Raw genomic sequence first — 26,864 nt, 5'->3', positions numbered from 1 at the left:
ATTTTATGTCAAAGTCACTAAAAGACACATTTTATGCTTATTGTATCAAGGCCAGTTTTTCAACACATAACAGCTTTTCCAAGATCTCTTTTTAATCCTAAACCTAATCTTGGCCTGGTTTCAGATATTTCAATAAAGTGAACAACTCTGTTTTAAATTTATTGTAACTTTTACATAAGGGCTACCCTCCCCAATCTCTACTTTCATTGCTCCATACTTAGTTGGGTTATCTCCACTAAAGGGCTATTTCACTGTGGGCTGCTGCCAACACTGATGTTTAATAACTATTCCTCCTTCCCAGTGGGCATTCCCACACACATAACAGGTTAGCAAAGGAATACTGCATAAGCTCTTGCCATCTACAAAATGGATACCATACACTCTTACCAAGTATTTTTTTAAGTGGCCATGCGCTAATGGCAATATTAGCACATGGCCATTAAAATTGAAAATTGGCTGTTTTATGGCTGTGGTAAAACTGGCTTAGTACACAGGAAACACCTGAGTAAGGGCATGCTAAGTCCACTTTTTACTGCATTTTAGTAAACGTGCCCCATTTTCCTTACTTAGTGGGGAAGAAAGCTGTAGCATCTAGTGGCCAAACTCTGGGACTACAGGTGTATGTTCCAAAGGGGGAAGTATGGTTGTGTGGCCCCTCACCAATGACATTTGCTACAGTAGCTCAAAGAGATATAGTGGAATTATAAACAGGCAACAAAAATGATAAAAGGGATGGACACCATCCCTATGAAGAAAGGCTAAAGCGGCTAGGACTCTTCAACTTGGAGAAGAGATGGCTCAAGAGTGATATGATAGAGGCCTCTAAAATACTGAGTGGAGTGGAACGGGTAGATATGAATCGCTTGTTTACTCTTTCCAAAAATACTAGGATTAGGGGGCATGCGATGAAGCTACTAAGTAGTAGATTTAAAACAAACTGGAGAAAATATTTCTTCACACAATGTGTAATTAAACTCTGGAATTGGTTGCCGGAGAATGTGGTGAAGTCACTTAGCAGAGTTTAAAAAAAGGTTTGGCTAAATTCCTAAAAATGGAAGTCCATAGGCCATTATTGGGATGGCTTGAGGAAATCCACTGCTTATTCTTAGGATATGCAGCATAAAATCTGTTTTATTACTTGGGATCTAGCTAGGTACTTGGGACCTGGGTTGGCCACTGTTGGAAACAGAATACTGGGCTTGATGGACCTTCAGTCTGTTCCAGTATGGCAATTCTTATGTGAGCCAAGTATAGGACAATCAAGCCATTGTGACAACAGTGATGAAGTTGGCTCTTAGGCATTAGTGGAATGAGGCATTATGACATCACAATCCTAGCTCTGGAATGTTGCTACTCTTTTGGTTTCTGTCAGGTACTTCTGACCTGGGTTGGCCATTGTTGGAAAAAGGATACTGGACTTGATGGACCTTCAGTCTGTTCCAGTATGGCAATTCTTATATACAGAGAGAACAATGGATATTAAATGGAGATAAAAGGGCAAATTCTATAAGTGCCAAAAGTTAGGTGCCTAATTAGGCAGTGTTCAGCGCGATTCAAGTAAAATTGGGCACTGTTTAGTGAATCGCACTGAGTGGCACCTATTTGGGCACCTATTTTGGAGGCCTCCAAGAAATAGGCCAGCTCTAGGCACAACTAAAAGTTAGGCGGCCATGCGAGTGCTTAAGCACGCTTAAGAGCAACGATAATGTAAGAAGGCGCCTAACACGCATAGCACCTAGTTTTTTGAAGGCCGCCTAAATTTTTAGAGGCGCCTTGTTATAGATTTGCGCTTTCTTGATAGGCGCCTAGGTTTCAATCAGTGCTGATTAAAAAGCTTAATTGAGCTTGTTCTTGAATTTAGATAGGTGCCTATCTAGTTGGGCGCCTCCGAAATAGGTGCCTAACTTTAGGCGCTGGTTACAGAATTTGGGCCCAAGTGCCTCAGGTAATTGTCATGAAAAATCAGGCTGAGCTGGAAAATCACCACCAAAAGAAACAAAACCCACTGGTATTTTATAAGTATGAGATAATTTGGTTTCTATTTGTTATGATGCTTCAGCATGTTCTGGTTTTAAGTAATTTCTTCTTTTTAAGGCCCTGTCTTTTGCAGATGTATAATTTTTACCAATGTCTTTGTTTTAGGTTTTTAGAACAAGGAATTTGCAGGTATGGTGCTCAGTGCACTTCTGCACACTCTCAGGAAGAACTAGCAGAATGGCAAAAACGGTATGCCTCACGGTTAATACGCTTAAAGCAACAGAAAGAGAACAAGCAATTTCTGGGCAGTTATATGGAATCCTTAATTGAGAAATGGATGAATTCGTTATCTCCTGAGAAAGTGGTAAGCAAAATAAATTATGTTTCTATGTAGTTTATAGCCCTTCGCCTTAGTTTAAATGTTGATAAATCCCGAGTACAAAGTCCAGTGCTCTAAATTAATCTTACATATCCATAACTAATTCCCACTTCTTAACCTTAAAGCTTGTATTTTAGCTTTGAAAATTGAATATTTTTGTGGAAAGTGGCAGTAGAGGAAAGAGGCAAACCAGATGATGACAGATGAAGCAGAAGAGAGAGAAAGAGAAGTAAATTGATTAGTTGTAGAATATTTTTTTGCTTGTTTAAACTAAGCCAAGTATAGAGAATTGATACCCCTGGTTACCAGTCTTTGTGTTGAAGAAGGCACTTGATGATAGTGAAATATAACTTAGTTGCACATTTTCTCATTTGTGTTCAAAGGTTTCTTGTAATATTTTCATCTTCATTTGCTTTTCAGCTTAGTGAATGTGTAGAAGGAGTGAGGGTAGATCACGCTCCTGATTTATCTGTCACTGTCACCACCAAAAAATCTCATCAAATGTGGACTTTTACTCTCAGTTGTAAGGTATGATTTCTGACTTATTCAGTCAAACTGTATTTGAAGTATGCCTGACTCCTGATGTATATGTTACAGAATTAGTCTTCTCGGAAAGTCTCCAGTGTAGCTATCATTAAAACATACTGCTAAAGGATTTCTTCATAATGTCACTTGTATTTTTGAATTATATATACGCAGTACTAGTAAAAAGGAATTTTACATGATTCACACATTTGACAATAGTGGAGATGATACTTCATTATTTTTACTATAGGTGTTTAAAAGGTGTAATAGTAATATTCTTTATTCACATTTGATATACCACCAAAGTGGCTCTAAGACATCATAGTGGTTTATTTTAAAAAAAAAAAAAGTTTCATAGTTTATTAAAATTTTGATTAAACGCTTAACATAGAATTCAAAGCATTGTACATTAAAATAAATGGGGGAATTTATATTAAAACAAACATGACTTAGTACAGAACTATTAACATACTGGGATGGGATATAAAACAAAAGGAAAGGGGGGAGAACTCCATTAATTAAAAGAAAAGAAAAACAAAAAAGGAAATAACATCAAGGAGGGGGGAGGTAAAATAGTTAAAATAGACAGTTAAAATAGACAGAAACACTTTGCAGATTCTAGCAAATATAAGACAAGAAACGAGAGGGGTAAAAAGAAAATAATACAAAATAACAAATACTTTTGGGTTCTGACATAAGACAAAAGAAACTTGGGGGATTTTTACTGCTGTGGATGAAAAGGCTCATTCTAGTGCGTGACACTCCATTCCTGAACGTGTGGATAGTGAATTTCTTCTCGTGAAAATTCTTGTAGGGAGCTTCTTTAGCATTCTTTTGCTCTACCTCCCATCCTTCTTGGCTGTTCTCCAAGTCCTCAGTTATCTCTACTAGTTAGATGGTAAGAGCCAGTCTTTTCTGCTTGTGTTTATTTTTCAATTATATTCGAAGGGTTTATACCATTTGCAAGGCTTTTCAGTGCTGCAGAGGATACTACTCTTGGGACAACTCTGGCTGAGAGATAGCGCAGACTCTGAGGTTGAGGGTCTGCTTCTAAGAGGCAGACTGCTTTGCAGTACACCCACTTGGACAACCTGCATTACCAGTTCAGAGGCTCAGGGACCGTTCTCTTGGGAGGAAGGTTTGCCCCAGGTTTGTCTACAGTGGGCTTGAACACAGGCTGAGTGGCTCTGTGGCATTTTTTTCCTAGGATTGTGGCCGACTGCTTTCCTTTTCCTCCCCCTATTTTGCATGCACATGATCCAGTGGAGGTTGAGGTCTCCGGTTGGTTTGAGCCCGAGAGGCAATCAAAAAGACACAAGCGGTCCAGATTCCAGACTTGTTGAGGCAGAGGTTCTCCCTGTAAGCTTTTTGCAGCTTCCACACTTGCAGTTCCCAGCACACAGCATGTCACATAATATAAAAGGCTGTCAGCCAGACAAACAAAATCGGGGAGAGGGGTCTTTAAAATTGATTTTTTGGAGTTCTAGAGATAGAGTTAGGTTCTCCCACTTCTAAAATCCCCAAATCACGAATTTTTATTCCCCAGTGTAGCTAGGCCATCTTGGATTTCCCAATTTGAAAATAAAAGCCTCTTATCTGCCTCAAAACACCTCGATTTTGCTTTAAAACAGTTGTGATGGACTCCTCAGCCCAGGATACCTTGGATGCATGCCAGATTTGCAGTGGATGACCATCTGAGGATCATCTGTGTTCCACATGCCATGTGGCATGTGAGGTGGGGAGCGAGAGCCTCTGGCTTAGCCTCCTCTGATCCCTTCGGGGATGTTAGTGCCCAGTTAGTCTGAGGGCTTGGCAAAAAGTCCATATTTGAACCTGGAAGCCCGCAGAGAGAAGCTTCTGCATCAGATATGGGAGTTTTGGAGCAAGTGTGCTCCGACGATCTGGCATTATTTGCAGGTACCAGGATCAATGGGGTGGGGTGTACTTGCATCCACTCCATGATGTGTTCCTATCCCAGTGGTGCCCGCAGATGAATGCACTTCACTAGCAGCTGCCTTGGACAGCGGAAGCTTGTCACGGTCTAGCCTGGTGGTTAGAACCCCAATCTCTCACCAGAGGAGTTCCCTTTGTAACTTTTCATGGGTGACTCTGACGACAGATGACAGCCTATACGGCTGGGGGGTACATCATGAGGGTGTCCAGTTAAGGGACATTGGTCCCTTTCTCAGAGGAAGTGATTGATCAACCGCTTGGAACTTCGAGCCATCCACATGGTGCTTCAGGAGTTCGGGACTGCATTGCAGAACAAAGCGATATGAATTTTCTCAGACAGTGCAATAGTGGTAGCCTATATCAATTGCTGGGGGCACCAAAAGTGCTGCTATATGCTTGGAAGACCAGATGCTGTTTTGATGGGTGGAAGCCCATCTTCTGGTGTTCTTGGCAGCACATGTGGCAGGAGTGAACAATGTGCAAGTGGATTTCCTCAGCCGGAAGACCCTGGATCCCAGGGAGTGGTCACTGTCTCAGGAGGACTTCACTTGCCTGACATTTCGATCTGATAGCATCGGCAGCCAACAGGAAGGTGGTTCAGTTCTTCAGTCAAAGACATGAATCAGGAAGCGAAGACCTGGATGCCCTGGTGCAACCCTGGCCAAAGGCAGTTCTTCTTTATGCCTTCCCTCCATGGCCCATGATAGGTCAACTTTTGCACAGGATCATGGCACACCAGAGACAGGTGATTCTAGTAGCACAAGACTGGCTAAGTCGACCATGGCAAGCAGACCTGGTCCGACTGCAAAGGGATCAAAGTCTCAAACTTCCTTGTTATCCCTGACTGCCCACGCAGGGTCCAATTGCCCTATAGGATTCAGAACACTTTGGTCTTACAGCATGGCTCTTGAGTGCACTGTGCTAATGCGTAAAGGCTATTTGGATGGAGTGGTCTCCACCCTTTTAAGATGTAGAAAGAAGCAGAGCAGCATGTGCGAAAGCCTGATAGTGTGTCCAAACTTGGTGTGCTCAGAGGAGTGAGGACTTGAGCTCAGAACTGATCTCTGTAGTACTCGCCTTCCTGCAGGAAGGTCTAGAAAAGGCCTAGTGGTTGGCTCCCTGAAAGTTCAGATTGCAGGGCTATTTTGTTTTGGGCCTAGGATTAGTAAGAGCACCATAACTGTACATCCAGATGTGGCCAGGTTTTTGAAGGACGCATTATGCCTTCATGCTCCGTTGTGGCTGCCTTTTCCCAATATGGAATCTTAATCAGGTTCTCAGGGCACTGGAGAGAGCGAACAACGAACTTCTGGAGCAAGCTTTCCTGATGGACCTCACCATCAAGATGGTGTTTTTGGTAGCAATTACCTCTGCCCAATGAGTGTCAGAACTTCAGGCTTTGTCCTGCAGAGATCCATTTCTCAGAATTTCAGATTAAGGCATGGTCTTACAAACAATCCCATCTTTCTTACCAAAAGTGGTTTCCTGCTTTCACATCAATCAAGAAGTCTGCTTACCTGCCTTCACTCCTTCAGGACCGAGACAGAGTGAACAGGTATTGAAATTGTTTGATGTGTGCAGACTCTTACTTCAGTATCTAGAGGTTACGAATGAATTTAAATTGTCCGATCATCTGTTCCTATTGGCTAGGGCTGCCCATAAAGGTCAACCATTTCTTCAGCCTCTATCAGAAGTTGAAAACATCTGCCTATATCCATAAATATGCACTCTACTAGAAGTGTAGCTTCCTCATGGGTGGAATTTTCTGTGGTGTCCCCAGATGAAATCTGTAGATCTGCCACTTAATCTTAAGAACATAAGTGTAAGAACATAAGCAATGCCTCCGCTGGGTCAGACCTGAGGTCCATCATGCCCAGCAGTCCGCTCACGCGGCAGCCCAACAGGTCCAGGACCTGTGCAGTAATCCTCTATCTATACCCTTCTATCCCCTTTTCCAGCAGGAAATTGTCCAATCCTTTCTTGAACCCCAGTACCGTACTCTGCCCTATTACGTCCTCTGGAAGCGCATTCCAGGTGTCCATCACACGTTGGGTAAAGAAGAACTTCCTAGCATTCGTTTTGAATCTGTCCCCTTTCAACTTTTCTGAATGCCCTCTTGTTCTTTTATTATTCGAAAGTTTGAAGAATCTGTCCCTCTCTACTCTCTCTATGCACTTCATGATCTTGTAAGTCTCTATCATATCCCCTCTAAGTCTCCTCTTCTCCAGGGAAAAGAGACCCAGTTTCTTCAATCTCTCAGCGTATGAAAGGTTTTCCATCCCCTTTATCAGACGCGTCGCTCTCCTCTGAACCCTTCTTAAGGTACGGCGACCAATATTGGACGCAGTACTCCAGATGCGGACGCACCATCGCCCGATACAACAGTAGGATAACTTCTTTCATTCTAGTTATAATACCCTTCTTGATTATAACTAGCATTCTATTTGCTCTCTTAGCGGCCGCCGGTTTCATTGTCATGTCCACCATTACCCCCAAGTCCCTTGCTTGGGTACTCTCATTCAATAACATCCCTCCCATCGTATAGTTGTACCTCGGGTTTCTGCTTCCCACATGTAATACTTTACATTTCTCATCTGCCATCTCGTCACCCATTCCCCTAGTTTGTTCAAGTCCCTTTGCAATTCTTCGCAGTCCTCTTTAGTCCGAGCTCCACTAAATAGTTTGGTGTCGTCCGCAAATTTTATTATCTCACACTTCGTCCCTATTTTTAGATCATTTATGAATATATTAAATAGCAGCGGCCTGAGCACCTCCATACGTTCACACAAAGTTTTACAGGGTAGATGTGGCAGCTAAAAAGGATTCTGCATTTGGATTTTCAGTTCTGATAGCAGGCTCATCTGTCCCAGCCTAAACTCAGGGGACTGCTTTGATATGTTCCACACTTTCAGGAATGTAGTATCTGTCGCACTAGAAGAAAAGTTTGGGTTCTTACCTCGATAATCTTCTTTCTAGTAGACAGACACTCTATTCCTGAAGCCCATCCTGTCAAATGCTCTTTTGCCTGCTTACTGCCTCAAAGGTGCCAGGGAATCCGGACATCTTGTTTCTTTCCTTTGTCTAGCCTTGACAAGAATAGAAGATATGGCTGTCATGTTGATGAAGCTAGGGGGTATCTATGAAATCTTCCATCTTTTAGTGCAGGTGGCACTCATGTTATTGACTTGTTTGTTTTTCATCTTATTTTGTATTGCAATGGTAAGTTTTGTTTATCTGTTATATGTTTAATGATATGAGCAGAACAGACATGTTTCTCGGAGAGTGTCCCTATACTCCTCCCTCTTCTATTTCCAGTGCTGACAATCTGCTTTGGTACGAAATGAGGAATTGCAGGACAGCCCAGAAAGATGGGAGGCAGAGCAAGAAAATGCTAAAGAAGCTCCCTACAAGAATTCTCATGAGAAGGGATTGACTACCCACTAGTTAAGGAATGGAGTGTCTATCTACTAGAAAGAAGATTATCGAGGTAAGAACCTAATCTTTCCCTACCAAATGCCTGTATGAACAAATGGGTTTTAAGTAACTACTTGAATTCTTAGAGGACTGGAAGATTCTTGATTTGTAGAGGAAGATCATTCCAAAGCTTGGGACCGATATAGCGAAAAGCTGAAAACAGGGAAGAGGAGAGTCGAATCTCAGATAAGGGAGAGAAAGTAAGTTGTCAGTGGAACAAAGGGACCGAGAGGGGCATAAGGTATGATGAATTTACTGAGGTAGAATGGTGTAGAACAGTGGTCTTAAACTCGCGGCCTGAGAGCCACATGCAGCCCGCCAGGAACTATTTTGAGGCCCTTTGTATGTTTATCATAATCACAAAAATAAAATAAAACAGTTTCTTGATCATATGTCTCTTTATTTATAAATTACAATATTGTTATTAAGACTTAGCCAAAAGGAAAGATTTATAAACTACAAAGAGTTTTACCTCATGCAGAATTGTCATTTCTTTAATAAGATGTTAACTATTTTTTTCTGCGGCCCTCCAAGTACCTACAAATCCAAAATGTGGCCCTGCAAAGGGTTTGAGTTTGAGACCACTGGTGTAGAAGGTTATCATGATTTGTAGCCTAAAGTCAGAAGTTTAAAAGTAATACATACGTGCTGAGAGTGGGAGCTAGTGTTCTGATTTGAATAAGGGAGTTCCGTGATCAAATCGATGTGCTGAGTGAATTAATTTAACAACTGTGGATTGAATAAGCTGTAATAAAGTAGAAGCACAATGAGAATTCATCTAGAAACGACCAAGGGTTCTATGTTTATAAATCCACCTAAACCATAGTAAGGGTTGGGCTATACTGTTGGAAAAACTTATTTAAAATTATTTTATTCTTGAATCTAATAGGCTATAACTTTCAGTGATATTATTCAAGTGAATAGTTAAACGATTTATTTATGACGTATTGCTTAACTGGTATTTTCTGTTACGTGTTAAGTTAATCAGCCATATATCCTCTCATTCTGTATTCATCAGCCATAGATCCTCTCATTCTGTATTCATTGAGAGGCATAGGGTGTGATAATCTTGCTGGTTGTCTAGGCATTTTGGGGCCAGATTCTACAAAAGCTGTTGAAGGTTAGACAGTGGTAGCTGCCTTACCCCGCCTAACTTAAGTGGTTTAATTGGGATTAAGTGGCGCAATAATTGGTCACCATTGAAATCCAATTAAACTCTTGTTAAAAAAAAACAAAAACCCAACAATACTACACATCCTCTGTGACCAGCACCTAAGTCCCTGGTGACTAGAGGCACATAGTGATTCCGAAGCCCAGAAGTGGGCGTGATTAGGGGTGGTGCTAGACTTTAGTGTCTCTGTGCGCCACTGGCCTTGATTTAGGAAGGATCCTGGGCACCTGAAATGTAGGCCTGTAAAATCCTGGCCTATATTTCCAGTGCCTAGGGTCCTTGGGAGCCGTGATTCTGGAAGTGGTGCTCATTGGTGATTGACATGCAGCAGGCACCCATTTTGTAGGTGCTGCCATGGCAGGCGCCACTTACAAAATTGTTTTTGTATTGGATGACTCTCAAAATGTGAGCACTGAAAAGCATTCAGCACACAATCAAATTGAGCGGCAAATAATAAATACAGTATTTTCTGTCATGGGTAACACCTGGATATGTTGGATAAAATTCAGAAGGTATATAATTTTTGGAGGAGTAAACAATTCATTAGTTTTAACTTATGTGCTCCAAGTTGGGGCTAATGCATAATTAACTCAGCCTTTCAGCTAACCTGGTAATAAATTGTAGTAAAACTGGAAAGTGAAGCCAACTTTACTAAAGATAATCTTTTCAGATTCAGCTGAAAAGTAAATTAGTGTAGAGAGAGAATTTTTATGTACTGTCAATAATTTACAGGAGCGATGTTTAGGGACCATTAACAGACTTTTGTAATGAGTAATAAACATTTTCCCTTAATAAGATAATTGAAGTGAGGGGATAGGGATGGGTGGGATGGGTTTCTGATATTTTATTAAAATGTGAATTTATAGAACAGTATATTGTATAATATAAATGAATGATTTTTATGTGATAGGGATGGGAAGGGGGAGGGTAAATTTCATGAATTTAAGATGATTATAATAACAAATCAAGTGATGTTTTTCAATTCAATTGTTATTTCCTGATGCACTTGATGTAAGTTGTAAAAATGAATAAAAAATTAAAAAAAATTATAAAACAAATTTACAGGAACGTGCTTGATCTATTTAAAGTCATTGCTTAAAAAAACATTTGTGTCAAAATTAGTCCAGTGTAGGTCTTCAGAAAAGCAAATTTGGAAGAAGAGATTGTTGGTTTCAAAGTTGGTGGCCGATATGTTTCATCTGCATAGCGCAGGTTGTTTATAACAGTCATCACCAGCAGCAAAGATGACATGCTGTATCTACTGAGAAAAGTCAAAGCCGAAAGTCATAATAAGGGATTAGAACGGAACTAAACAAGATGAAGATTATGAACATAGAAAATGATGAAGATTTTGAGCTTGAGGTCGATAGAATTGAAGTTGTAAAGGACTTCAATCTCCTGGGCTCTTTTGTAAACAAAGAAGCAACTAGCATAGAAGAATAGCACTTCTGTTGCATCTACACAGGAATCCGTATGTTAGGTGATCAATCCCCAGCTGCGAAGTGGCTTTGCAGAAATGTGTCACTAAGTTTTCTGTACCTCCCTCATTCCCAGTGAAATGTAGTGCCCCCTTCAGTTTTCTCTTCTGCAAGCAAACTGTGTAGAGGTGTTTCTGATCTACTCTGTTTAGTTTTTGTTATATTCAAACTCATTGTGCATTGCTGGGGCAGCCCAATAATGGATTTGATGTCTTATGCCCAAAACTCGAAAGTGAGGTGCTTCTTGAGTCGAAGAGAAGAACCAGGAAGCTTAGGTTTGGATGCATTAGTTCAGCCCTGGCCCCAAAAGGTCTCCTTTATGTCTTCCCACCATGGCCCATGGTAGGCTGGGTCATCTGCAGGATCACGACTCTTCCAGGTCTCATGATTCTAGTTGCCATAGACTGGCCTCATTGACCATGGTATGCGGACCTAGTATGTCTTCAAAAGGACAGGGGCCTGAAGCTCCCTGTTCATCCAGGGCTTCTCAGTCAGGAACCAGTTTCCATGGAGAATCCAGAGTACTTTGGTCTTACGGCATGGTTCTTGAGCGCACAGCCCTAGTTCGCAAGAGCTATTCGGACGTAGTAATTGCTACTCTACTCCGAGCTAAAAAACCTTCCATGATGGCGGCCTATGCCAAGGCTTGGAATGCTTTTCATCATTGGTGTGAAAGGAATCAGGTGGAGCTGCTACAGTCTCCCATTCAGGTTATCCTTGCTTTTCTGCAGGCCGGTTTGGGAAAAAGGACTTGCAGTGACATTCTTCAAAGTTCAAGTGACAGGCCTTTCATGCTTCCGGGTGCAAGGAGGTAAAGATTTGCTAGCAGCTCATCCAGATGTGATCAGATTCTTAAGAGGTGCACTCCGGTTGCAGCCTCCAATATGTCAACCTTTTCCATCCTGGAATCATCTGTAGTTCCTGAAGATTGGAGGGTGGCCAATGTTATGCTGATTTTTAAAAAGGGTTCCAGGGGAGACCGGTAAGCCTGACTTCAGTACCAAGCAAAATGGTGGAAACAATTATAAAAAATAAAATTGTAGAACATGTAGACGAACATGATTTAATGAGACAGAGTCAGCATGGGTTCAGCCGAGGGAGATCTTGCCTCACCAATTTGCTTGACTGTGTCTGAATTCAAAAGGGCCTGGGTAGGCACGTGGGATCTCTCAGAGAGAGAAAAAGAGATAATGGTTACTGCGGATGGGCAGACTAGATGGGCCATTTGGCCTTTATCTGCCGTCATGTTTCTATGAAGGTGTGAATACACATGTGGATAAAGGTGAGCCGGTTGATATAGTGTATCTAGATTTTCAGAAAGCTTTTGACAAAGTTCCTTATGAGAGGCTCCTGAGAAAATTAAAGAGTCAAGGAACAGGAGGCGAAGTTCAGTTGTGGATTAGGAATTGGTTATCAGATAGAAAACAGAAGGTAGGGTAAAATGGTCATTTTTCTCAATGGAGGCAAGTAAACAGAAGTGCCACATGAATCTGTACTGGGACCGATGCTATTTAACTTATTTATAAACGATCTGGAAATTAGAACGACGTATGCAGATTGTGAAACATTGCAGGCAGATCTTAGGAAATTGGAAGACTGGGTGTCCAAGGGGCAGATGAAATTGAATGTTGACAAATGCAAAGTGACGCATATTGGGAATAACCCAAATCACAATTACCGGATGCTAGGGTCCACCTTGGAAGTTAGCGCCCAAGAAAGGGATCTGGGTGTCATTGTAGACAATACGATAAAACCTTCTGCCCTAAAAGTTGGGTTCCTTGTCCAAAGTGCCTACCTAAAAGTGGGCATGGTTAGGGGTGGATTGTAGGTGTGTTTTGAAGTTAGGCATGTTTTTGACTTAAGCACATGCATTTAGGTCAAGAAAACCTTGGCACCTAAAAATTAGGAAGCCTAGCAACACCAAATGCAACTTAGGCTGCACTAAGTATGTCTAACATTTATGGAATTGCATTTAGCGTTGGGACTTATGTAGACAGGTGCCCTATCCCATCAATTTTCAGTGGGACTATTCAAATAGTGTCCCTTAAAATCCTTGCAGACTTCTCCAACACTGTCTGGATAGTGCTAGGATAAAGCATAGGCATTCTGCCTAACTCTGTGGATACTTGGTAATGTTTATCTGCAATCCATTATAGCTATGTGGATTAATTTAGGCCAGTTCTAAATAATAGTAATTCAGTATATCTGACTATTCAAATAATGGTGCTGAATGTACGAGTATATACAGAATAGATTTAAATGCTGGTGTTCATGTTTTTAAAAAATGCACTGTATATGGTGTTCACATATTGACCCATTGGATGCTAAAATGAAACCATGCAGTGAATGTTTTTAAAATTATTTTTATTAATATTTTGAATAGATTTCTGTAAACAAAGAATCTGCAGGATTCTTAGCATATTATTTTCATTTGCTTTTGTGTAAATAATGTTCCTTTCTTCTTTTAGCCTGCAAGAATTCTATATAGAGTAGCATTGCTTTACGATGCTCATCGCCCTCACTTCAGTATCAGTGCAATATATGCAGGAGAGAATACTGCCCAGGTGTTACAGGACGTTCCAGAAAACTGTCAAGAGTGGATTGGTGGGAAAATGACCCAGAATGGAATGGATCATTGTATGTATAAAATCAATATAGTGTTCAAGACTGAGATATTTGGAACTTTTCGACAGACTGTAGTGTTCGACTTTGGGACAGAGCCTGTACTCATGCAGAGAATTATGGTGGATGCTGCTTCAACAGAAGGTGATCTTGACTTGCTTGTAAACCAGTGTGATAAGATACCTAAATGAAAGATTGTTTGATTCTTTGTTGTAGAGAATGTATTTACAGTTGTGTAAGCCAAATGGGTGTTTTGTTAATCTTCTTTTAATACAAATGTTTTTCAGTAGTGCAGTAAAAAGGTGGTTTTAGCACCCTTAGAAGGTTTTTCCTGTGCTCTAAGTTCATTTTTTAACCTAGCTTTAAAAATGGCCTCCTTATAATTTTTGTATTAATGGCCACGTACTAATTCTATTGGTGTGTGTCCATTAAAACAATTTTACCATGTGAGCTCTTACCGCAGGAATGTCCACTCTCCACCCCTTGACACCCTCTCTAAAAATATTAGCTCACAATTAGTAGGATCCCTGAGTGTGTCCCCCAGTATTCCATTTTAAGGTGCGTAAGGCATGCATTAGCGCTTAATGCAGTTTAGTAAAAATGTGCTGTAATAAATGATGGCAGATAAAGACCAACGTGGCCCATCCAGTTTGCATACATGAGATTCATTCACATTGGAAAAAAGAAACACACATAAATTCCCATATAAATCCCGCAGTCTTCTATCTAACCTCCCAAAGCTACAATATTACCACGATCGTACTCTATATCTATCTCCAGCATACCCAGAATTAGTTCGTTAAAGTGATGGCCACCTCCATCTCTGTAACTAAGCCATTTCAGGCTTTGTTGTCTTCAGTGTTGCTTTTTACAAGCCCAGTACCAAGTATTGTCATAATCCTTACAACTAACAGATTCAGTGTAAACAAAATAAAATATCTCAGACTCTCCATGCTTGTTAGGGTTTTTTTGTGTTGGATCTTTATTAGAAGTGTAGATCACATACATAATCTCAATAATTAGGATAAAACAAGAGAAAATTAAGAGGGCACACTGCCATAACTCAAGAATTCCTATTATACCACCAAGCTAATGAAAAAGAAAGCCTTCGCCCTAAAGAACCCACACGCTTGCAATCCAAAATGAAAAATCTCTTCCTTAGAACATGCCTTGTTGTTCTTTCAGTGTGCATCTTAATCAATTAAATAGCCCCTCCCTGTTCCCCATAGCCCACTAATGCCTTTCAATGGATTTATTCCTCATTCTTGGGATTGCAGTTACTCTTATTTTTTTCAGCAAGTTGTTTCATTTCTGCTCTGATTTTCTCATTAAAATGTTTGTTGTAGTCATGGTTTCTCTATGCAGGATCACCCTAACCTTCTTGGAAGCCCAATGCTGTTAAACCACCACTGTTTAGGGTGGTAACTACAAAACCATATAGGCTACCCCTTCATCTCTTATAATCATAGATCCCGTAAACTAAAGGTGCTAGAAGTTTAGTTCAATACCCTTTCTATACTTGAAATTGAACTTCTGTAATATATTTGTCAGACTATGGGCTACTTTTATCAAGCCGCACTAGTAGTTTAACACGGGTAATAGCGTGCGTTAAACCACCATCCGCGCTAGCTGCTACCACCTCCTCTTGAGCAGGCGGTAGTTTTTAGCCCAGCGCGGGGGTTAGCGCATGATGAAAAGTCGCTTGCATTAACCCCACTAGTGTGGCTTGATAAAAGAAGCCCTATATCTGGCTTTGGTTGCTCTGAGGGTGTTCATGCATTTAGGCTACTTGCATGCTTTAATAGTGCACAGTAATTCCCATATTAAAAAGCTAATGTGGAAGGGAGTGTGGAATAGGCAGGGACTGAGCTTTATAGTTAACTAGCTGATCACCTGGTGTTGCTCGGATATGTATTTTTCCCAATCTTCCGGTATCGATAGACTTGTATTCGGTGATTACACCTGTTAAAACAGGAACTATTGGATTGTTTATTTCGTGCACATCTTCGTTTTTAGCAGCAAGAATTGCCCTCTGTATGGAGCTGAACTTGGACTTAAACGGCATCGGGAGTGTCAGTATTCATCTCAGCGAGCCCGAAAACTATGGGTTAGACACTAATATCTGTTTGTTTTTGATAATTTTTACATGTCACCCCATTCCCACCCCCACAGTATTTTTCTCAGATAGTAAGCCATATGTATACCAAGTTTGGTTGAAATCTGTCCATGCGTTTCAGAGTTATGTTGGAACATACATACGTATACACATACACAGAGATACATCAGATTTCATATATATATATATATATATATGTAATGTAATTTGTAATGTAATTTATTTCTTATATACCGCTACATCCGTTAGGTTCTAAGCGGTTTACAGAAAATATACATTAAGATTAGAAATAAGAAAGGTACTTGAAAAATTCCCTTACTGTCCCGAAGGCTCACAATCTAACTAAAGTACCTGGAGGGTAATAGAGAAGTGAAAAGTAGAGTTAGAGGAAAAATAAAAATAAAATAAATATTTTAACAAGACAGCATTGATCTAAATAATTTGGAAGGTAGAAGAGAGAAGAGAAAGGAAAAGAAGCAGAAGGGGGAGATGCCTATGTCTCCTCCCCTGCGATGTTCTCCCATCCATGCATTCCCTCCCAGACACACTGCCCGTGCCCCAGCCGCTCCAAGGAGGCTGCCCCAGATGAGGCCCACGGTGAATGCAGGATTCTCTCCTCTGCGGGAAAGCCGCCTGGAGCCGACAGTCGATCTTCTTAGCGGATTGCATGGGGGGAAGAGTTCTCACTCTTGGTAGGATCGGGTCTGTGTGCTCTCGGTATATATATATATATATACATATATATATATGATCTCAAAACTTGTAGCCGTCATCTGCTGTGTAGTTAATGTGTGATAACATTTTATTTATTTATTTAGGTATTTATATATCACTTATGATGTAAGTGGTTTACATTTAGGTACAGAGTCAAAACAATGCAAGAAAAATCAGAACCATGGTCCAACCCCTGCGGAGTTCTCCAAGGATCACCCCTATCACCTACACTATTCAATATATACATAGCCTCCCTCAGCTACTACCTAGATAATCATGGCATAATTTCATGCAGCTACGCAGATGACATCACTATTCTCTTACCCTTCGACCAACCAGAACCCGTCATGACAAGCACAATACACAAAACTCTCGATTCAGTTGCAGTTTGGATGACAGAGCACAAATTAAAACTTAACCCTGACAAAACAAATTTCATCCTACTAGAAAACAACAAAACTCCAACATTAACTAATCTTGTAATAAACTCGATCTCATACCCAATACAACCTACACTAAAATTGCTAGGAGTCACAATTGACAGAGGTTGCACCATGCAACCCCAAATTAACAAAATAATAAAGGCATCGTTCATGACCATGAGAAATCTAAGAAAAATCCGAACATTCTTCAAAAAGAAGCAATTTCTATTATTGGTACAATCTCTTATCCTTGGGATGATAGACTACTGCAACATACTATACCTACCTTGTCCTGCGACTATGATGAAGCAATTGCAGACAATACAGAATACAGCCCTGAGACTTGTCTATTTCCTAAAAAAATATGACCATATCACAGAGGCATACCATGACTCGCACTGGCTTCCAATAGAAGTGAGAGTGCACTTCAAATTCTACTGCTTACTTTACAAGGCTCTCAACGGAGAAAGCCCAACCTACTGGAATAACCGACTAAATCAATCCTCCTCAACCAGACACAGAAGATCCCACTCACTATTCACTCACCCATCATCCAAAGATGTCAAATGAAAAAAGCTTTATGATAACCTAATAGCCTCCAAAGCAGCTAAACTGGACAGACAAATCACCACTCTGTTATCTTCGACTACAGACTACAAAGCCTTCAGGAGAGACATAAAAACCATACTCTTCAAAAAACACATAAAACCTATCCAGCACAACCAATCCCAACCCAATATCCAACACTCTATTTACCCTTAGATCTCTCTAATACTCTTTTATCTACCAAACGTTATCTAAAACCCATAATTTCACCCTATTCTTATCTCCTAAAGACCTCCACTTCCCTTTGGTAACTCTTTACCCAATATATATTACCTTAAAAATTCTATGTCATCGCTTATTCTATTCCTTCAAATTTTGAATGTAATTTTGTTTTAGTTTGGATGTAATCCGCCTTGAACTGCAAGGTAATGGCGGAATAGAAATCACTAATGTAATGTACTCTGCATTATCTACATGCTGGGTACACCCCCAACAGTTGGTATGAGATTTTGCAGTTATCAGGCTTTAATTTCATCAGTTAGTGTGTGGTAACTGCACAACCTTAGTAAAGTTTGGTAACTTAGGCTCTGGTAACTTAGGCTCCTGTATATGTTTAACAAATTTGGATAGCTGTGGCATAAAGAGTGGTGTGTCTAGATCACCAAACATTTTACCTTTTTAGAGAGCTTTTCAGGTATATTCACAATTTATGGCCTTGAAATAATGTGGTCAATCTAGTTTTTTCAGCTGATATTATGCTGACAAATAAAATGGTGGAAAAATCCCTCATAATGCTGTAAAGTATTGCATAAAATTTGAGGAGTTAGTAATTTCAGGACCACAAGTAAATTGGCACTATATTTTCTTTTTCTCTTGTGCTCATCCATCAAAGTTATATGTCGTTTACTACTGTAGATTCACTCCCTATTACTCAAAATGAGAGATGAATGGTGGAGGAGTGGCTTAGTGGTTAGAGCAGCTGCCTCAGCACCCCAAGGTCATGAGTTCAATTCCCACTGCAGCTCCTTGTGACTCTGGGCAAATCATTTAACACTTCATTGCCCCATGTAAACCACTTTGATTGTGTAAACCACAAAGAAAAAGTGGTATATCAAGTCCCATCCCCTTTCCCAAGTCTGAATGGCTAATAATGTTTTATGGACTTTTCTCCATGAACTTGTCTAAAACCTTTTTAAACCCAGCTTATTACCTTATCACTTGATGCAGACCAAACAACGATGCCACTGCTCCCTAGCTTCACAGGTTGTCTCTCCTTCACGGTGTGTATCCTCATCGAGGTCACCCATACCAAGGCAACCTGCTGCACCGATGGTACCGACCTGGCTGTTGAGCCTTTAGTACTGGTGCATACTTCAGGTCTCTATAGCATCAAGTCAGTCAATGCAGACCACACATTGATACCGTTGCTCCCCAGCTTCGCAGTTTGTCTCTCCTTCATGGGGTGCATTGAAGTTGACCATTCCGGGACAACCTGCTGCACCGATGGTACTGGCTTTCAAGTCTATAGTACTAGTGCATACTTCACTTAGTAAGCATCGCAGGTCTCTATAGCATTGAGTCAGTCGATGCAGACTGCTTATCGATGACGATGATGCTTCACAGGTTATCTCTCATTCATGGTGTGCATCGAGATCAACCATTCCGTGACAACCTGCTGCACTGATGGTACCAGCTGTGCAGTCTTTAGTACTGGTGCATACTTCAAGGTGTCAAAGGTCTCACCAGCATTGAGTCTTCATGCAGACCATACATTGATGCCATTGCGTTCCAGCTTCACAGGCTGACTTTTCTCTTCGGTATCCTTATTGAGTCATCCACTTCGAGTCAACCTGCTGCACTTCAGCATTCAGTTATTTGATTCAGACCACTCACCACCACCACTGTTTCTTCAGCTTTCTATGTGCATTGAGACATCTTCTGCACCGATAGTATTGAATATTCATTTACTGATACCGGTACATGTTTCAGGACAAGCCTACCTACAAAAGGAAGATTGGTACACCATGCTGAGGCTAGCATACATTCCCTTGGTACTGGGCCGGTGTGATTTTAACTACGAGGCCTCTAAGTACTAGTGTTAGCTATCAATCAGAACTTCTTACTACTCATGGATCCTTGTCTTCAGACACTATGTTAAGGATCTTGCCATCTCTTGTCATGCAGAGTCGAAATCTCTTTTACATCCCATTCTATAGTTGTCTCATCTGACACTTCTATTCGAGATAACCTCATCTGACGCTGATCTTCTGCTCTTTTCAGAATCTTTTTGGATGTCTCCAGGAATCCCTTCTACATGGCAGTGTTTCCAACAAAATATGGTTTTCAGTGTAGTATGGTATTCATCATCAAGATGCTTTAGCACCCTCCATATTTTCAGTTTTGGAATATTTTTTCTGTTTATCCAACTCATGGCTTAAAATCACTTCAGTCAGACTTCACCTCACGGTTTTCAGTGTTTTCTATGTTTATTTTACTGTTAAAATTCTGACTATTCATCTTCTTGTTGACAGTTTATGAAAGCACTTGTCAATACCAGACCATTTCTGAAACCTCCTCTACGGGTTCTCTCCAGTATGCTACGGCCTCCATTTCAACCAATGGCCTATGCTCTTCTTAACTTCCTCTCTTAGGAAGTGGAATTTTTATTTTTTTATCTCCAACACTTCTGATTTACTTCTGTGACAGTTTCACACCTTGGTGTCAGACACACGTTTTTTGGGTTTTTACCATGATAAGGTGTCTCTCCACATTGTTCCAGAGGTAGTCTCATGTCACCTGTTATCTTTCTGAAACCTCAGATAGCTCTTCATGCCTTTTACTATAAACGACCCTTAGCTTATTATTTGCAAAGGTCTCAGTCTTATAAAGCATCACTTCAACTGCTCACCTCTTTTTATACTAACAGGTTGAGTCGGTCTGCCACCAAAAGAACTATTTCCACTTGGCTTGTGGCCTGTATTATTTTTTTTTTGCTATGTTCGGGATAGGCTGCAATTTGGAGATCTTATAATAACACATGGGATCCGGGCTATGCAGCTTTAGTTGCTTTCTTACATTCTACTTCCATTGCTGAAATCTGCAAAGCAGCTACTTGGTCCTCAGTTCACACGTTCATCTCTCTCTCTCTTCTTTGGAATTTTTTCCAAACACGATGGTTACTTCAGCCAAGCAGTATTATAATTTTAATTCTCTTATCTGGCCAACTCTCCCTCCATCCCATTACAGTAAACTTGGGAGTCCCATATGTGAGAATATGCTGCATGCCTGCTTTTCCTAGGATAAAGCACAGTTAATGGGTGTTATCCGGGGACAGCAGACAGATATTCTCACATCCCACCCACCTCCCTGGTTGGCTTCTTAGCTTGTTTACGGAACTGAGAGGCCAACGGGAAGGCACTTGCGCATGTGTAGTGCGGGCAGTCGCAAAGTTTTTCAACTTAAAGTGACAGTTCACTTGTTAAACTGTCCATACTGGGCTCCGTGGATGACGTCGCCCATATATGAGAATATCTGCCTGCTGTCCCCGGATAACACCCGTTACGGTAAGTAACTGTGCTTTCTAGCCCATTGCCTTAACTACTAGGTCACTTTGTCTTTGGTTGTTTTTAAAATAAGCCCTGTGGTTAATGTAGAGTTAGTCATCCATTTCATGCAGATTAAACACCATAAGAGTGATGAAGCTATGGAAAGACACCACTAATTTATTAATTTCAAGGAGAATTAGACTATGTAGTCTGATTTTAATTGTGGAAGTTCGAGAACTGATGTCCATCAATTAATTTCCCTTAGGATATTATAATTCTGTCCATTAATCTTGACCTTGGCAGTAGACTTAAGATGTAAATAAGCTCTACTGTGATTTAATAGAAATGCAATCTGCCTCTATAGCTTCAACATCAGACATAGTTTTGAGAAATAATTCAGAAAGCATGGTTCATGTGAGTTGTATCATATTTTTACCTATCCTATTAGAACTGAGGAGCCTGTTTCACTCTTTTCCTAGGACCTTTTGAATGGACACACCACCCGAATAATTTAGTAAAAAAATTTATACTACTACACATTACTCCCCCGCCCTCACCCCACTACTCCTTCATTCCATTAGGCTGATAAAACTTTCTGGTGAGTACACTGGTCTTTGTTGAAAACCAAAAGTAATCGTTCCCATGTCCAATGTGAATACTTTGGTTTCCAATCTTCACTTGGGCAAAAATAATTTATTAGATGTCTGACCACCTAACACATTCTTCTCAGTGTTATATGTTTGAAAGGAAATTTAATCTGTGATGCAGCTGCAAAGAAATAGAGTGAGCCCAAGAGAGAGCACCTTTTTCTCTTTTCAGAAACCACTTTCTATTTCTGCAATTTGTGGGTGGTTGATTAAGGTAGCACATTTCTAAGTAGACAGTGCATACTTGCACTATAATTATAATATTTGTCATGCCATGGAGCTCTTAAAGCACAGCAGTTAAAAATGAGAAACATTGCTCATATATGAAAATAGCATAAAGTTTAAAATGCTTTCTTCGTTTTTCATGCAGATCTTGAATATCTAATGTATGCACGACAGCAGCTACTAACCACAGCTAAACGTTGGGATTCTACATCTAAGACAATTGTAGATTTTGAGCCTAATGAAATTACTGACTTAGAGAAGAGCCTCCTTATCCGATACCAAATTCCTCTTTCGGCTGATCAGCTTTTTACGCAGTCTGTCCTGGATAAATCATTAACCAAGGTCAACTACCAGTCAAGGTTACATGACCTGTTGTACATTGAAGAAATAGCACAGTATAAGGAAGTCAGCAAGTAAGTAAAGATTTTAATAGCCCTTATTTTCTTCTTTTAAGAAAGTCCATATGGTCTGGTGTTCTTGTCTGAAGAGCATATTCCTTAGTTTGGTTTTGGAAAGACATAATCATTTAGGCCAGTTGATGGAAGGGTAAGTTGGTACAGAAACCTGGAGACACTTATGGCAAAATGGATTGACACTGTATTGGATAAAACCAGAAGCTTCTTAGACAGAAGGAGGCTTAATGCTGTCAGATATCTATAGGTCTATTAAGAGTGAATTAACCCTACAAAGAAAGCTACATTATTTTTTAATAATGGAAACAAACACAGATCCTTTGTGTCAAGATTGTTAGTATGGTACATGTTTATGGTTCAGAATTTGCTCAAAGTGATGATCAGCATGGGAGGTTGCAAATGGTGCTATATTTTACCCTCCTTCTTACTCTTCTAAACTTTATATGTAGTGGATTTTTAAAAAAATTTTCTGCTACTCAGTTTGTTTGTGCCTACAGTTCAAATAAAAGGAAATGATGACCTAGTAACTCCATTAAGTTCAGAGGGCCTAAGAGGAGAAAATGGAAGACTGCAGGTTGTCTCTCATAAGTAAGGTTTGATGTTGTACTGTGTTAATCACTAGGTGATGGATGGTGCTGATATAGTAAGATGTAAGATCTGGCCTCTTTCTATATCTTCAGTTAAGTATGCACTGATTTAAGGTTTTCGTTAACTGCCACACTATCCCTGCAAAGGATATTCTAGGAAATTTTTATGTCTTAAGTCTTAGGACTCATTGAATACAATATAGTTGCTCGGAGTTGTGTACCTACCCAACCAAATAGTGTATTATAATCTTAGCGGATCTGAAAGGTATTAATACCTCATACCATACTAGACACAAATGAACTGGAAAATTTAAGCTATGATTTTTTTTTCTTTTTGTCCAATGAATATAATTTGCTATAAACTATGGATTACTTTTGTTATATGCAATGGAATAATGCAGTAGTCATTCTCTGCAGGATAGTATGTGAATTTGGCAGACAGTTCAGCAATCTAGCAGATTATTTCCTAGTGCTTTATAATAATTTTATTTTTATTTATTTATTCATTCAATTTTCTATACCGTTTTCCCAGGAGAGCTCAAAACGGTTTACATGAGTTTATTCAGGTACTTGAGCATTTTTCCCTGTCTGTCCCAGTGGGCTCACAATCTATCTAATGTACCTGGGGCAATGGTGGGATTAAGTGACTTGCTCAGGGTCACAAGGAGCAGGGTGGGTTTGAACCCACAACCTTAGGACTTGGGGTGCTGAAGCTGTAGCTTTTAACCACTGTGTCACACTCTCCCCATACATAACTTAAAAGGAAGTTATTGGCATAGTGATTTTTTTCCACCTTATGGAAGGTTAATCTGAAATCTAGACACTTCAGGAGTAATTTTATAACAAGTGCTTATATTAATAGGGCAGGAAAGCACTATTTTATAAAGACACATAGAGCCCCTATGGGCTTTGAATTAGACAAGACCACTCGGAGCAGACTCCCCTTCAAGGGACAAATGCTGTTTGGGAAGGACCTAGATGATTTTTGACCAGTGTACAAGATCAACATCTCTTTCAGATACCAGACCAAAGGTAGACAGAGGCCCTGGCCAGAGCTCCTTTTCAGCAGGAGCCTCTACGCAGAGATTCTTTCAAGAGTCCAGACAGATTCTCCAGGAATCGAAAGAGCCAAGATTTAGGTTCCCGTGCTGTAGTATCTACCAGAAATGACGCCAAGCCCAATGCCACTCCTCTCAAGTTTGAAGGTCAGCTTTCGGAGTATGTGGAAACCTGAGAACAAATAATGTAGGAACATAGGAAATGATGGCAGATAAGAGTGATGAATGGTCCATTCAGTATGCCCATTAAAAATACATGATTAAATTAACTTATCTCTTTTCTTTGATATTTCTGGGTCATAGACTGTAAAGTCCACCTGGTACTGTCCTAGGTTCCAAATGCTGGAGTTGCAGTCCAAGCTCACGCCAGCCTATCCAAGCATCTCGTTGTTTGCAGGATACCTACCATAAAGTCTAGCCAGTAGCGTCCTCATATTTCAAGTTAGTGGAGTTTCCATTGATGCCCTCCCCAGCCCATCCTACACTGAATCAACATATAAGGGACATAGACTCTGCAAGTCTATCCAGTACCTGCCTTAATTCTTTAATTTATACCATTCATTTTCTAGCTAGAGTTCCTATGTGTTTATCACATGCTTTTTATGAATTTTGTCACTGGTTTCCTTTCCATCACTTCCCTCGGGAAGGCATTCCAGGCATCCACCACCCTCTCCATCATGACAAACCACTGGGTTCTGGAAATTGTCTGAGAGGGGTACAATATAGAATTTGCCCACTCTCTTTCTGCCTGGTTTGTGGATTCACTGGAAGGCCGGGCAGAAAAGGTTTGGTCACGGTGGATATTCAAGTCATAGAGCCAGTGTTGCCAAAAGACGCGGGCTCAAGCAGATACTCCATGCACTTTGTCATGCCCAAAAAAGGCTCAGAAGACTGGAAACCCATTCTGGATCTCAAATATGTCAACGCATTTCTGTGAGTTTCTTAATTCCACATACAGACTGTTCGGGCCATAATTGCTGTGGTGGAACCAGGAGAGTTCTTAGCCTCCCTGGATTTGACAGAAGCTTGCCTCCATATTCAAGTTTTCCTGGAGCACAGAAAGTTTCTGAGATTCCATTTTTTGGAAAACCATTACCAATTCTCGGTGCTTCCCTTTTGGGTTTGCATTGGCTCCCCAAACCCTCACCAAAGTTGTGATAGTTTCAGCTCACCTCCACAGAGCTGGCTGGCAAGTGCACCCATATTTGGATAATTGGATGATCAAGCCCCATCCATGGTGGAAGGAGAGAGAGCTGTAGCAGCAGTGCTAGGATGGATTATGAATTTTCGAAAGAAACACCTGGTCCTATCTCAGTCCCTGGAATATCTAGGGATCTTGTTTAACACGGTGGAATGCCGTGTCTTTGTTCCAGAAGCACGTAAACAGAAGCTTCACAGACAAATCTCGGACTTGTTATCCGAGTCGATGCCCATGGCAAGGAGGTTGCCCCAGATGAGGCCCACGGTGAATGCAGGATTCTCTCCTCTGTGGGAAAGCCGCCCGGAGCCGACAGTCGATCTTCTTAGCGGATTGCATGGGGGGAAGAGTTCACACTCTTGGTAGGATCGGGTCTGTGTGCTCTCGGTGGTTGTGGCTGGTCTCGTTGCTGCTTAGATGTAAAAGCAGTTGATCTCCACTGCTGCTGATATTTAAAAGCAGGCAGATTGATCTATCCAATGCACTGCAGGGGGAGGAGTTCACACTCCTGGCAGGATCGGGTCTGTGGGCTCTTGGTGGTTGCGGTAGGTCTCGCTGCTGCTTGTATGAGGAGATGACATTTTTTAGATATATCAGTGATAGGAAGAAGTTCAAAAGTGGCATCAAAACTCAAAAGTGAAGGAAGAAATAAGTTGAAGCTTATAAAGATAAGATTGAATTGCTTAACAAATATTTCTGTTCTGTGTTCACAGCTGAAATTCTGGTAGTGGGACCACAGAAAACAAACACAAATAGAAAGGGAGGATTGGTAGACCCTGATCAATTTTCAGGGATTGTGTTCATGAAGAGATAGCTAAATTAAAGGTGGACAAAGCTATGGGGCCAGATGGTGTACATCTGAGGGGACTGAAGAAATTTAGAGAAGTTCTGTTGACCTTTTCAATGATTCTTAGAGTCAGGATTGGAGAAGAGCAGATGTGGTCCCTCCTCATAAAAGTGGAAGTAAGGAAGAAGTAGGGAACTACAGGCTGGAAAGTTTAACTTCTATGGTAAATAAATTAATAGAAACATTTTTAAAACAGAGAATAGTAATATTTTTGGAATCCAGTGGATTACAAGACCTGAGGCAACATTGAATCACTAGAGACGGGTCTTATCAGACAAATATGATCAATTTTTTTGACTGGGTGACCAGTGAATTGGATAGAAGGGAGTTTGCTAGATGTGGTGATTTTAGATTTTAGCAAAGCCTTTGACAGTGTTCCACACAAACGTCTAATAAATAAACTGAGTACCCTAGGGTGGGCCACAAAATGATGGACTGGGTTAGGAACTGGTTGAGTGGAAGGCGATAGAGGATAATGGTCAATGGAGATCGGTCTGAGGAAATGGATGTTACCAGGGGTGTGTCTCAAGGTTCAGTTCTTGGGCCTGTTCTTTTTTAACATTTTTGTAAGCAGTATTGCTGAAGGGCTGTCAGGTAAGGTTTGCCTCTTTGCAGATGATGCCAGAATCTGCAATAGAGTAGACATCCCTGATGGTGTGAATATCATGAGGAGTGACCTAGCGAAGCTTGAAGAAAGGTCTGAAATTTGGCAACTTAAAATTTAATGCTAAGAAATGCAAGTTCATGCATTTGGCCTGAAAAAACCCAAGGGAACCATTCAGTTTAGGGAGTGAAGAACTTTTGTGCACAAATGAGGAGTGGGACTTGGGTGTTTCATAGTATGTGATGATCTTAAGGTGGCCAAAGAGGGTGAAAATGTGACAGTGAAAGCTAGAATGATGCTAAGGTGCATAGGGAGAGGTATGGCCAGTAGGAAAAAGGAGGTACCGATGCCCTTGTAAGACAC

General features: G+C 40.7%; 1 protein-coding gene across 5 annotated transcripts in view; it reads left to right on the top strand.

Moving 5' to 3' along the window:
* The window catches only part of HELZ (helicase with zinc finger), a 294,520-nt gene that overhangs the window by 85,448 nt on the left and 182,208 nt on the right, over window positions 1-26,864 (top strand). For all 5 annotated transcript variants that reach the window (XM_033960981.1, XM_033960980.1, XM_033960983.1 and 2 more), the window contains 4 exons: window positions 2,143-2,341; window positions 2,777-2,884; window positions 13,426-13,723; window positions 21,940-22,207. In XM_033960981.1, the coding sequence (XP_033816872.1) occupies window positions 2,143-2,341; window positions 2,777-2,884; window positions 13,426-13,723; window positions 21,940-22,207 (873 nt within the window). The remainder of the gene's footprint in view (window positions 1-2,142; window positions 2,342-2,776; window positions 2,885-13,425; window positions 13,724-21,939; window positions 22,208-26,864) is intronic.

Source organism: Geotrypetes seraphini, chromosome 10 (assembly GCF_902459505.1).
Source record: "Geotrypetes seraphini chromosome 10, aGeoSer1.1, whole genome shotgun sequence".
NCBI classification, from domain to species: Eukaryota; Metazoa; Chordata; class Amphibia; order Gymnophiona; family Dermophiidae; genus Geotrypetes; species Geotrypetes seraphini.
This window is presented reverse-complemented; position numbering and strand designations above follow the sequence as displayed.